Genomic DNA, 11,595 nt, shown 5'->3' on the forward strand with positions numbered 1-11,595 from the left:
TTTTAAACTGATTAATCTCACGTGTGAAACTTTGTGCATCGGTAGCCATCAGTTGAATGTTTCAACAATGGTAATTGCAGTCAACAGAACAAATTTTATGCTTATTAGAGTAATTTATTCAAAACTTCATAATTTGATTGTAACTAATGGCAGTTTGTTGCTTTAACAAATTAGTAGCTCAGCTTTTTATTGCGGCTTTTTGATGTGAGTTAGTTAGATTAGTTAGTTGTTTAACCTTTTTATACGATTTCTGGTTGGAACTGTGGCATCTCTAATTTGAATCTGGATAATGCCACGGGATGTGGGGGCTGATAACCTCCAGGAGCAAATAAAACGCGCTGTTGCACACGAAAAATAACAAGCTACGTTGGTCAATTCATCGAATGTCGGTCAGGGCTGCCACCGGTTAGAAAGTAGACTGGGCAGTGGGCAAAGGCAAGCCGGAGCATGGAGCGCGGAGCATGGAATAGGGTCGAACCACCTGGCAGGAGGTCCATGCAAGCGGCGACATAAAAGTTCGCACCCAGGCATTTGGCCATCATTGTCCAGCAAAGCCGGTGGGCCGGACATGCTGTGTTTGAATTAAAAGAAATTAGTTTACTTATTCCAATGTTCCCAGCTCCCTGGACTACGCCATTGAGTTATCGGCCAGGCAGGATGCGGTGCCGGTATCAGGAGGCCACTCGGATGAATTGCACTTATTATGGAAGGTTTCCCTTCCAATTTGAGTGTGTGCTTGTCCTAGGATGCTTGGAATTTCAGTAAAAAAAGAAAAGTTTTGCGTGATGTCGTTTAGCCATTATGTGGCATGAATTTGCCACTTTCATTTAAATGCTGCTCTTGGCAGCGAGCCAACTCTGAATTCCTAGGGAATGTGCTGAAATTATGACTGGATTTAAGTCTAAAAGTTTACAAAACTATTTTAAAAGTATGAAAAGAGCGGAATATTAAAGACGTCTTACAATCGGTTGAATACTGAACCAATAAACCTTCTTAACTGCACGTAAGAGCTGCATGTATCATTTAATTAAAGTTCTTGTTTATAATAAAATCAGAAAAATTAGTTTTTTAGTGCTTTTAAACATAGAATTTATTCTTAAGTTAGGAAAACTGCAGAGGCGCCATCAACAATGACGAAACAGATTATGCGCATGCTGGTATCATCGAAATTGATAGTGGAAATATGTGTGCTGAATGGGATATTTAAGCGCGCCTATCAAATACGAGCACAATAAATCTTCGTCACGGGCCCAAATTGACATTTTACAGCCAAAAGCCAAAAACCAAAAACCAGAAACCAAAGCCACGCAGAGGACAAAGTAAGTTCCACTAGTCCGTAGTCCGTGTTCCAGCTGCTTTTTTGCTCCTGCGGCTGCCGCTGTTTCGAAAGCCACTGATATTGTTGTCAACAATGATGGCCCAAAGCATCAGCCACATGTGTGGAAGCCACAGCTCGTGAGTCCCTCCTCAAAGTGTCCTCGCACATTGATGGCAAAGCCAAACCTTTATTGCCACAGCTCCGTGGAGCAACAGGACCAACAGCGAAAATTTAATATCTGGCTGGGGCGTGGCTCCATTGGAGCTGTTCCGTTGCCGCTGACGATCAGAACTCATCGCATTATCCCCTGGCCTGGTGGCGGTTACTCGCTCAAAGTAATTGCACACTGCACCACTCGTATGGGTACAGTTAAATTATTATTACCATTTCTCAACCGACAGTGGTGTACATAAATGTAACTACACACTATACAAATTTTGAACCTGGTGCACGTCACTTAGCATATACAATTTTCACCAAAAAAAATTTATTTTTATTTTTTTCAGTGTCTCTTTGGAGTCATCCGTCAGTACCCTAATGCAAAAAGCATGATATCGCCGGGCAGCTGTCAACACAACAAGCCAGTTGCCGCAAAAGCACCAGTTTTGGTGCAAAAATAATCTATCTGTATGAATCTATCATCAGAAGTATTAAATAGGTTAAATGTACAACTGGTTTGTTTTGAAAAATGATAAGCTTTTTAAACCCAAAGTTAGGGTAATGAAATCGTATTGAAGTTGAGTAAGTTTCTCCGCAGCCAAGGCAAAATTCTATCAAATAAACTTTTGTCTACTTTGTCTCTACAGATATAGCAAAGCCAACTTTGTAGTCATCATTAATCTTTAACTCACTGTATAATCATGTCACCAGAGACTCGAAATATTTGAATCAATCAGAAACTTGGAAAACTTATCCAGATATTGGCACTAAAAAAATGGGTTGGGTGAACATACTGATAGTAATGGCTCTGTCTTGGGTATAATTAAATATTCGATAGCATCAAATCTATTCTGATCTATTCGCCTGTATTCCAGTTAGTGGTGGTTAAAGCTGATCTCAAGGAAGACCACCTAGAAGAACATAATCGGTTGAGAAAGAAGCATGGAAGTCCGCCACTCGAGTTGGACGACGAACTCACAAAGGGATGCGAAGCATATGCCAAGGTATGTCGTTGGCTAATAACATTGTTAAATTTTCTCACTTTTAATAACAATACCCTCGAACAGGTACTAGCCGCTAATGCAAAGCTAGAGCATTCAAAGAGTGCCGGTAAATACAGTGAAAACTTGTGCATAAGGTCAGAAGAGCCTCTGCAATGTGTTCAAGACTGGTACGACGAAATCTCGGACTACGACTTTGAAAAGGGAGAGTTTGTCATGACAACCGGCCATTTCACCGCCCTCGTTTGGAAAAATACGAACAAAATGGGTGTGGGACAAGCCAAGGACTCAAATGGTAACTACTGGGTGGTAGTAAGATATTATCCACCAGGGAATGTGAACGGTCAGTTCAAAGAAAATGTTCTCCCACTGATAGATGAGTAAGAAAATTCTTTAATCTGTAGTTATACCCAATACACCCACTGTGACGGGTAATAGTCGGGCAACTCGACTATAGCGTTCTCCCTTGTTTTTTTTCTTTAAATTTATACCATTGCAGGGAAGGGGATGGCCAAGAAGGCAATTTTAACATGGTTCAAGTTAACACCATTATCATCTTTATCATGCTTTGGGTTTGCTACCACAGCACTAATTAAGGTCAACATTACTTTGGAATTCTTTTGCCACACTGCTTGTAAATTTGTAGTTTACCAATTCAAAAATCACATAATTATGTAAATTTATAATAAAATTTGGATTTTGAAGTAAAGTAAGGAAGTTAAGTGCTTCTGTAAAAGCAATATTTTTGCAACATTTACTAAACAGATTTACCAGAGTCATTCTGCCTAGATTCAAAGCCAACTTGGTTGTCATCATTAATTTTTAACTCATTGTAAAATCAAGTCACCAGAGACTCGAAATATTTGAAAAAATCAGAAACCTGGAAAACTTGTCAAGATATTCGTACTATATATATTCAGAAAAAACATGGGTTTGGTGAACATACTGATAGTAATGGCTCTGTCCTTGGTATAATTAAATATTCGATAGCATCAAATCTATTCTGATCTATTCGCCTGTATTCCAGTTAGTGGTGGTTAAAGCTGATATCAAGGAAGACCACCTAGAAGAACATAATCGGTTGAGAAAAAAGCATGGAAGTGCGCCCCTCGAGTTGGACGACGAACTCACAAAGGGATGCGAAGCATATGCCAAGGTATGTCGTTGGCTAATAACATTGTTAAGTTTCCTCTCTTTCAATCCCAATACCCTCGAACAGGTGCTAGCCGATAGTGGAAAGCTAGAGCATTCAAGTAGTGGCGGTAAATATGGTGAAAACTTGTGCATGAGGTCAGATAAGCCTCTGGAATGTGTCCAAAACTGGTACGACGAAATAAAGGATTACGACTTTGAAAAGGGAGAGTTTGGCATGAAAACCGGCCATTTCACCGCCCTCGTTTGGAAGAATACGAATAAAATGGGTATGGGTCAAGCCACGGACTCGAAAGGTTACTACTGGGTGGTAGCAAGATATTATCCACCAGGAAATGTGGTGGGTCAGTTCAAAGAAAATGTTCTCCCTCCGATCAAAGGGTAAGTAAATTCATTTGTCTGTATTTTTACCCGATACACCCGCTCTAACGACCAGAAACCGCTAATATATGTCAGTGTAGAAACTTTTCCTTCACACTGCCACCAGCTGAGTAACGGGTATCCAATGGTCGGGCAACTCGACTATAGCGTTCTCCCATGTTTTTTTCTTTAATTTTATTCCATTGCAGGGCAGGTAATGGTCAAGAAGGCAATTTTAATATGGTTCAAGTTAACACCATTCTCATCTTTATTATGCTTTGGGTTTGCTGCCACCACATAAATTGAGGTCCTTATCACTTTGGAATTCTTTTGCCACACTGCTTGTAAATTTTTAGTTTGCCAATTCAAAAATCACATAATTATGTACCCAATAATAAATTTTGGATTTTAAAGATAACGTGCGGAAGTTTAATGCTTCTGTAAAAGCAATATTTTTTGCCATCGCTAGTTCTGTAAATCTATATCTATATATAAAATAAATTTTTAAATTATTATGAACTACAAATTACAAGTTTTCTTAAATTGTATTAAAAATAATATGTTTTGATTTTACTTATCTATAAAAATCAGATCTGAAACGACGCAGCACTAGTGGGCTTGTGAGATGGGTTAATTTGAATTCGTGCGATAAGGATATTCAGTTTTTTCACCAAGTGCGGGTTGTTTTGGCCTTTTTCTTTTCTTATTCATTATTATCTTTTTCGGCAATCAGCATCAGCCAAAGTGAATTCCCCATTGACTATGCTGGTGTCAACAAAGCGGCGGGAATGATTTAGCTATTTATACCCTTTTATTACTATAGCACTCCACTTCTTAGATGTTTTAGATTGTTTAACAAATATTTATATAATTATATAAATTAGTCTAGTTTTTTATTGTACTACATACTCAAAGGTTGCGACTAATCTACGGGTATCTCTAATTCGGTGCAAGCAACTAGAGCTCTACTTTTATTTCAGGCTATGTTCCCTACATGCCTGTTCCCAAGTTGAAGTCGATGTCTGGGGCCCAGCAGCTGCCGGGAGCGCATTAAATCCTTAAGCACTCATTATTATTCAATCAGATATGGAGTCGAATGTCTTTTTGTGTGGTTCCTACTTAGCCTCGCTTCCTGGCTGGCTGCGTCCCGCGTGGCCACACCTAATGACATTCAAATTGCTTCCGTCTCTGTTGGGTTTCAATTGGAACACCTTTCACAAAAATTAATGGAATTATAGATCACAGCGTCTGGGGGTTGTACGCTCCCCAGATATATCTTTGACGTCTGGTTGGGTTTTAATAGTAATGAAAACAAATTCTAAACGGATTTGAAAGTGGGATATTTACACTCTTCTTTAAGAAAATAATGCCTGTCATTTGGAAAATAGTTTTTATTATGCATACCTTCAGTGTGTTTGTTTTTTAAGGCTTAATAACTATCTTCCATTGGTCCTTTATTTCCCCCTTGTCACTTCATTATGGCTTGGATTCGACGGATAGCCGAGTTTATCAACTATTTACAACTTGAACTTGGTCGTAAAATTTATGTGCATCGTAAAGCCGAAAGTTTGAGCAACGCACACTGCGAAAATGTTGTGAAATCAAATTTGCACACAAACCATCCCTAATGACCTAGCCCTCAGACAGAACGGAAACGCAGAGGCGCCGTTCCGGAAAAGGACGAGGCCAAGTCGCGGGACGTTGTGTCTCGTTGGCAGGACTTCATTCGCGGCCTGGAAATGATTTCATTTCGCCCTCGCTTAATTATCTGCATGGTGCCGGGTGCTTAAATTATAATGGCGCTGACCTAATTGAGTAATAATTAAAATTAAGTGCATGCTAAATTGTTATTAATTATAAAGCGCACGCAAAGATGCCACCAACTTTCATCAATAGCGTGCTGAGGGATACTTCAATTAAAGGGGCAAGGTCTAGTTTGATGCAAGTGACACAAATCATCTATGGTCCATCTAGACCATTCACTAAATCCTTTTTTTAATCAAATAAAACTGCCGGCCAAAAGTTAATTTAGTTTTCGCGACGAGTAATAACTTTGGCCAAAAATTAAATGTGGTACTGGTAACTAATGCAATCACACCCCCACATTCAGATTGAGAGACTGCAGTAGTTGCAGTGACATTTCAATATAATTTATTGTCAATGGGAGTGGATAAAACGTCGCATGTAGCCGGAACATAGAAACACCGAACAACAAATATTCTGGCTGGTGGCAAAACAAAAACAAGCAAAGAGCGTTATTCATCGTTAAAGCAACTGAAGGCTAGAGCGATGACGACAGCGGCGGACGGCGAGATGGATGTACGGGGCGTATGCGCAATGCGATATGCAACAAATTGCTAAACAAATCAAATTTATTGCCAGAACTGCGCGCACAGTAGCATTTGCAGTACGTCTGTAAAGCGTCGCCGAGATAGCAGAAATTAATATGGCTCCGCGCTCCTCGTTTGGCTATCAGCGTTGCTATAACTTCATTTTGCAACCGCATTGGTCCAGTGGTGCATGATGCTTGGTGTTCGGTCCTTTTGTAGACATTGCATTGGGTTTGCACAGCTCCTGATTCATTCTTTTCGGGTAAACTGCATTTTTGCAAGCGCAGACTGCATGCATAACAACATGGCGGTCGCTCTGACCGGAAGTCCGACTTGTGCGGCGTTAAATTTATGCCAGAATGCGGCTTTACCTCGCTGCAGTTGCAGCTCCAGCTGCAGATCCTTTTCATCCTGAAGCTGCCGTTTCCCCACATTGGTACAATGGGTTAAATGAGCTGCAGACGCTGGGGCCAGCTTATATACCATTTTTTCCTTTTTAAGCGTTACCTCAACTTTATAAGAATATCCATTCCATATACAAACTGGTGTTAATCTCTAATAGTATATAAATCAGTAAATATTATTATCTTGTGAACAATGATAAACTAACAAATTCAAAAGCATTCCAGCAGTCATTCTGTAATAAAGGCATAAATAAGGAAAAAAACAACTATAACCGCAGTAGTTAAATGACTATAAAATACCCGTTTTCGTGCTGAAAGAAGTGCAACGAGGGCAATGGAGAAATGTGACAGCGTTTCACATGGATGAGCCATCTGGCGGTGGCTACAAAATTGGTCATATTTTTCCAATGATTCGTCCGATTTGAACAATGTGCTTGTTAATGATAGGCAAACCATCACTTACATTTTTATTAGAACAGACATTTACAATAGCCACTTCCAAAGTTTAATTTATGAAATTTTTAAAAAGCTAAAAGAGTTTGTCATTTGTAAAGTCTCCGACTTTTGACAGAGTTCTGCCCATTGTCGTTGCTGAGGCAGTTATCCTTGCTGTTGATTTTTATTTTCTCAATTAGGAAGCTGTTTTCATTATTTTTGTGCGCTGCGTACAGTTAAGCAAACTAAACATGGGGCAAACACGGCCACGCCCACTGGTGGATGGGCGGGGGCCTCAGACACTTATTCATCAGGCGGAAGTTTGGCTGCGTCTCTCATTGTTGTTGTTGTTGTTGCCTAGCAGACTTGTTAGTTGTTCGTGGGTGTTTGCCGCCTCATGCAAATTGCATAAGTAACGAAAGCCTGGGAGAAAAAAACGCAAGCAAAAAGAGCAGAAAAAGATGGGCAAGGCGAAAAGGCAGAAAGTAAAAAGTAAAAAGTAAAAACCGACAAGGAAAATAGAGGCAAACAAAGTTGCTTTCGCCAAACTACCCCGCACACTCGTATATATTTTTTGAATTTATATTTAACTGTATTACAAGGCAGTGGGTACCACGACCCATCCACACGCCCATTTACATTCCCATCCAAAGCCAGCCAACGGAATCGGAAGTTATAGTTATGCCGCTCGCGCGGACGCATTCTGCAAATATATTTTTGCCCGGAACAACAGCAACAAAAGTTTATTTAAAACTTTTGCGGTTAAGCTTGTTACTTGCCAGCTACTTTTGCAAACGCCCTTCGCCCCCAAATGCTAACTCGTTTAGCTCAAGAGTTCCGCCCTAGAAAATATTCGAGCTGCACTTTTCCACAGCTTCCAGTTTTCCACAGTGGGCGCCATAAACATTTTCAAGCAGCACGTGTAGCCCGTCGTTGGTCATAAAATTTATACAGACTTCGGCTTTCACTTCCCCATTAATGCCAAGAGGTGTCCGACCCCGGGCGTTCCTCAATCTCGTCTTAATCAGCTGGCGGATTAACCAACTTTATGCAGCTGCTTAAATTTTCAGCATTCTATTTGCCATCCTTGTAGTGGCATCATAAACATTTTTAATTTCATTTGCCTCTCGCAAAGAACAGGTCCACAACTAGCAGCAAGAATCCGGAGGCGAAAGATTCGGGGACGAAATAGCAAGGAGCAGCGGCAAGTGCAGGATGCTGCTGGCATATCGATGACGCCCACCCCTTTCCCGGAAATGGAGGATTCTCCTGCAGAAAGGCCAGCAGTCCACCACGACAGACCGGCCCAATAAAAGTGTCGAAGGCTGCCTGACAAAGCGCCAGCCTGCTTTGTATTTATGATGAGCCATCCGTGCCAAAGTCCCTCGTCGTGCCAGTCCCGTGCCTCCTCCTGCGGGTCACAAAGTTCCTTCCTGTCCCAGTCCTTGCACTTGCTTGCACTTCTAATCGGAGCTGACGCCATACGTTCCATTGATGGCTATTGATGGTTAAAGTCCATCTGCGTATATCAGTTAAATTTTAACATACAACTCAATAACATTTTGTACATAAATCATCGAAATTTTAAAGATATTGGAGCTGCGATGCCTTTACTTCAATTAAGATTACTTTTTGATGAAGTTCATTGGTATGATGGTAATCAAATATTATTCAAATTCAGTTACTTTTTCATTACATGTTTTTGAAAAGGCTAGCGTTTCCTTTCCTTTTGGTTGAGTTGGCTTCCTTTCGTATTTGCCAATTCGCATCACTGATGTCCAAAGCATGTCCTGCAGTTAGAGTTCGTGCGGGTCACAGTGGGATGCCTGCCATGCGAATTGGGAACAGAGGAGTTCCTGCATCGCCATTGATGGAATTCCAATAAATCCTCCTCTCAGCTGGCTCCTCTTTTTCCCCACTGTGTGTGTGTTTCAACCGCAGCTGAAGCAGCAGCTCTTAGTGCCATATTTTTGTTGGCCATCTGAATTTTGAGCTCTGTGGGCTGGTGTCTCCTCGCCCGTCTCCATGGGAAATAAATTATGGCTTAATTTAATTTGAGGTGCCTGCCCGGTCACCGCCTGCAACTGTGGTGAAATCTGTCTGTGGTTGCTGGATTTATATGCATGTGAGTGCGGAGGCCTTAGATTAGTTGCCAATTCGCTTCAGTCCCTCTGTGATGCATGGCAAGAACGATTTCCAAAAAAAGGCATTTCCTTTTGTTCGGTGACGCAAGGCAATCTTGAGTCTTGAAAGGTAATGGTTAGCAAGGTTCGGAGAACCAAGGATTGGTTTTCTTTATTTTCTTTTATATTATTTAATTGGACATTTTTAATTTTGCCTCCTGAATGTGATGTTTGCCACAAGAAACAGCTTGATCGTAAGTAAACCCGTATAGGTACAACTTTTGAAAATAAAAGGCACACATTAGAGATTTTTCCTTTTCTGCAATTTAAATTGTTTTAGGAAGTACAATGGTATGCCCATACATTTGAATTTACAATTTAATTTTCTTTTCACTCCATGAAATCTTGTCTTTAATATAGGTACTTGAATTGCTTTTGTTTACGCCTAAGTGCCTAAAGCCACCTTGGCGATTCGATTGCCACCCTCGTCAACAGTCGTCCTGAGGGCATTGGACATGGCTCTTTTCCTTGCTACGTCGACAACGGCGTAATCCCCGACGATCTCCACCAAATGGGTCAGAGCATTGGTGAGTGAACAGGAGTTATGGTTTTCGATAACAGAAGACGCAAGGATATACCTTTTCAGGGCGGTGGCCAGCATCTTAGATAGTTTTAGGAGAAGAAGGAAACATTGAAATATTAATTTTACCGAAATACATCAGGATTTCTAACAAAAGTACTCACCCTCATGTAATCAGGATCGATGCCATTCTTCAGATGTGTGGGAAGGTTCTCATCCAGGGCCAAGCGAAAGGCTAGATTGCAGTCCAGCGTTTGGACCAGCCTTGACATCAGCTTCATCATTGCCATGGAGTGCCCATGCAGCTTACTTAGGTTAATCTTGCCATCTTTCCTGAAAAAGTTTATGAGATCCTCGTGTCTTGTGAGGAAGCTAAGTCGCTCAAATGAGATGTCAGCGCAGGTACGTAGATGTCAATTTAAGCAGTTTAGGATACCTGTAGAAATTATCCTTGCCAAATCGGCGCTGAAAAGGCTCAATTAAACGCCATGCATTCCGCAAGGATGCCTTCTCCACCATGGTGAACTCATTTTCGTCAGGTCTGTAGCTCACATCTCGATCGGGCAGCGGTTTTGGATAAACCGGAAGATTCGCATGGCGGAGCTGATCGTCATCACTTCCCGCAGACTGATTGGTTTGGCTGATGCGGCTCACTTGGCTTAGCTTGCTGACTTGGCTCATTTTATGGCTTAGACTTTGCTGTGGGCAACTTTTTATTTAGTTTCTACATATGAGCATTGGGCTTTTTACTGGCTAAAACTGAAAAGAGTAGCAGTGCTTACTGCGAGCAAGATATGAAATTGAACTTTAAAATATAATCAGTGCTTTATCCTCTTAAAAGTATCGACTAACTATTAACACCTAATTAGTTATTAAAATAAAAGTGTCACATTTTCCTGGACTTTCAATGTGAAGTTTCAATTTGATTCATGAACAGTCTAAAGTCTCCAAGTTTCTTCAGTGTTTTTAACTCCCTTTTGTTGGAAGGAAATAATTAATGGTGCTTGTTTAAAAATACGGAAGCATAGCAGCAAAGTAATTCGAAAATAAAGATATGAAAGCGAAAGTTGGAAGTTGAGCAGCGGCAGCAACAAACAAACAAGCAAACAACGCATCAACGCAAACAGCATGAAAAGCGCGTGGGGGGAAAAACTTTTTCGGACGAAATTTTCTCATTAAGCGCAATGCAGTTTGCCACTCCCCACGCCGCTTACCCCCTTCACCCATCCCCCTTCCCTTAGTCCTGCTGGCTAACCGGAAATGCATCAGTGTCAGTTTCGCTGGCTGCGCAATTTCGTTAAGAAGTGCGCAAAGTTGTTAAATTTTACGATTTAATTGCGAAACTATTAAAAATTACGTCGCCTTTCGCTGGGCGCGAGTTGCAGTCGCTGTCGTCGTTGGAGTTGCTGCTGCAGTTGCAGATGTTGCCGCCGCTGCTGTGGCTGCCACAAGCAGCGATGCCGCAAAGTTTTAAGTATCAAAATGGAGCTTAATGGTGCCCCATATTTACACAGAAAAAAAGGAAAACAGTAACAGAATTTGTAGAGTTAGGGCTCATTTTTATTGGATAACTTTCCAAAAGGTAATTACCATTTCTTATTGAATAAATAGTAAAACGTTTAAAACGTGCCAAATTTATTCAATGTGTTACTTGTGGGAAATGTTTTTGTTAGAAATGTTTTCAGTGCACTTGAACAGTCACACCCATGGCCGCGTATCTTCTTGGGCACATT

General features: G+C 40.9%; 3 protein-coding genes and 1 long non-coding RNA gene across 7 annotated transcripts; 2 read left to right on the forward strand and 2 right to left on the reverse strand.

Moving 5' to 3' along the window:
* The first annotated feature begins 1,120 nt into the window (after nt 1-1,120).
* Nucleotides 1,121-3,191, forward strand: LOC6537627 (Golgi-associated plant pathogenesis-related protein 1). Its single transcript, XM_002098136.3, has 5 exons — nt 1,121-2,059; nt 2,125-2,294; nt 2,353-2,481; nt 2,545-2,858; nt 2,978-3,191. The coding sequence occupies exons 2-5, from the start codon at nt 2,253-2,255 to the stop codon at nt 3,072-3,074; spliced, it is 582 nt and encodes a 193-aa protein (XP_002098172.1). The 5' UTR covers nt 1,121-2,059; nt 2,125-2,252; the 3' UTR covers nt 3,075-3,191.
* Nucleotides 3,192-3,337: 146 nt separating this feature from the next.
* Nucleotides 3,338-4,408, forward strand: LOC6537628 (Golgi-associated plant pathogenesis-related protein 1). The gene is made up of 4 exons (XM_002098137.3): nt 3,338-3,447; nt 3,506-3,634; nt 3,698-4,011; nt 4,200-4,408. Exons 1-4 carry the CDS (start codon nt 3,406-3,408, stop codon nt 4,294-4,296), a joined length of 582 nt encoding a protein of 193 aa, XP_002098173.1. The 5' UTR covers nt 3,338-3,405; the 3' UTR covers nt 4,297-4,408.
* A 374-nt stretch (nt 4,409-4,782) lies between these two features.
* On the reverse strand, nt 4,783-5,813 carry LOC120321801. 3 transcript variants are annotated; one of them, XR_005561522.2, is made up of 2 exons: nt 5,395-5,813; nt 4,783-5,308 (listed from the first exon to the last, which is right to left on the reverse strand). It is a non-coding gene; the product is annotated as an uncharacterized LOC120321801 (long non-coding RNA). The 3 variants fall into 3 exon arrangements; XR_005561521.2 differs by having other exon boundaries at nt 4,783-5,340; XR_005561520.2 differs by having other exon boundaries at nt 4,783-5,343.
* Nucleotides 5,814-9,657: 3,844 nt separating this feature from the next.
* LOC6537629 lies at nt 9,658-10,648 on the reverse strand. 2 transcript variants are annotated; one of them, XM_039375976.2, is made up of 3 exons: nt 10,299-10,648; nt 10,027-10,195; nt 9,658-9,943 (listed from the first exon to the last, which is right to left on the reverse strand). In XM_039375976.2, exons 1-3 carry the CDS (start codon nt 10,541-10,543, stop codon nt 9,728-9,730), a joined length of 630 nt encoding a protein of 209 aa, XP_039231910.1. In that variant the 5' UTR covers nt 10,544-10,648; the 3' UTR covers nt 9,658-9,727. The 2 variants fall into 2 exon arrangements, with proteins under 2 accessions (XP_039231910.1, XP_002098174.2); XM_002098138.4 differs by having other exon boundaries at nt 10,027-10,234; nt 10,299-10,646.
* Between the last annotated feature and the right edge of the window lie 947 nt (nt 10,649-11,595).

The sequence above is a fragment of the Drosophila yakuba genome, chromosome 3R, assembly GCF_016746365.2.
Source record: "Drosophila yakuba strain Tai18E2 chromosome 3R, Prin_Dyak_Tai18E2_2.1, whole genome shotgun sequence".
In the NCBI taxonomy this organism is placed as follows: domain Eukaryota; kingdom Metazoa; phylum Arthropoda; class Insecta; order Diptera; family Drosophilidae; genus Drosophila; species Drosophila yakuba.

Excerpts from the sequence above, each read along its gene's own strand:
- LOC6537628 (XM_002098137.3), top strand. The coding sequence starts at position 3,406 with ATGGGTTTGGTGAACATACTGATAGTAATGGCTCTGTCCTTG. Across the intron at positions 3,448-3,505 it reads TAGTAATGGCTCTGTCCTTG|TTAGTGGTGGTTAAAGCTGA; the intron begins GTATAATTAAAT and ends CCTGTATTCCAG. Across the intron at positions 4,012-4,199 it reads GTTCTCCCTCCGATCAAAGG|GGCAGGTAATGGTCAAGAAG; the intron begins GTAAGTAAATTC and ends ATTCCATTGCAG.
- LOC6537629 (XM_002098138.4), bottom strand. The coding sequence starts at position 10,543 with ATGAGCCAAGTCAGCAAGCTAAGCCAAGTGAGCCGCATCAGCCAAACC. Across the intron at positions 10,235-10,298 it reads GGCAAGGATAATTTCTACAG|CTTCCTCACAAGACACGAGG; the intron begins GTATCCTAAACT and ends TGAGCGACTTAG. Across the intron at positions 9,944-10,026 it reads TCGATCCTGATTACATGAGG|ATGCTGGCCACCGCCCTGAA; the intron begins GTGAGTACTTTT and ends AAACTATCTAAG.
- LOC6537627 (XM_002098136.3), top strand. The coding sequence starts at position 2,253 with ATGGGTTGGGTGAACATACTGATAGTAATGGCTCTGTCTTGG. Across the intron at positions 2,295-2,352 it reads TAGTAATGGCTCTGTCTTGG|TTAGTGGTGGTTAAAGCTGA; the intron begins GTATAATTAAAT and ends CCTGTATTCCAG. Across the intron at positions 2,859-2,977 it reads GTTCTCCCACTGATAGATGA|GGAAGGGGATGGCCAAGAAG; the intron begins GTAAGAAAATTC and ends ATACCATTGCAG.